The sequence below is a fragment of the Penaeus monodon genome, chromosome 23 (genome assembly GCF_015228065.2).
Source record: "Penaeus monodon isolate SGIC_2016 chromosome 23, NSTDA_Pmon_1, whole genome shotgun sequence".
Taxonomy (NCBI): domain Eukaryota; kingdom Metazoa; phylum Arthropoda; class Malacostraca; order Decapoda; family Penaeidae; genus Penaeus; species Penaeus monodon.
This window is the reverse complement of record NC_051408.1, coordinates 7,961,006-7,961,258: the sequence shown is the minus strand read 5'-3', so window position 1 is coordinate 7,961,258 and position 253 is coordinate 7,961,006. Positions and strand designations below refer to the sequence as shown.

The 253-nt window shown below is 39.5% G+C and overlaps 1 protein-coding gene across 1 annotated transcript in view; it reads right to left on the bottom strand.

Moving 5' to 3' along the window:
- Positions 1-253, bottom strand: part of LOC119587774 (esterase CG5412-like) — a gene marked incomplete in the record, with an annotated part of 4,768 nt that overhangs the window by 3,603 nt on the left and 912 nt on the right. The window contains 1 exon segment of the mRNA XM_037936465.1: positions 66-210. Within this exon segment, the coding sequence (XP_037792393.1) occupies positions 66-210 (145 nt within the window).

Genomic DNA, 253 nt, shown 5'->3' with positions numbered 1-253 from the left:
ACTCAATCATAACTCGAGATGCTTCAATGTATTCAAAGTACTGTCAACACTTCCTCTGTCCTTACCGTTTCCTGCATTAATGGGAGAATCCAAGGGGTGAGGAGCCGACAGAAAGCTAAAATTCGCAAGGTGTTTGACAAACCTTCGAAAGCCACCTAATTTTTCTTGAAAAACATCTGCATTTTGACCATAGCCATGCAAGCAGAGAATCTGAAAAAAAAAATTGTGGATGATTAAAATGCAGGGAGAAATG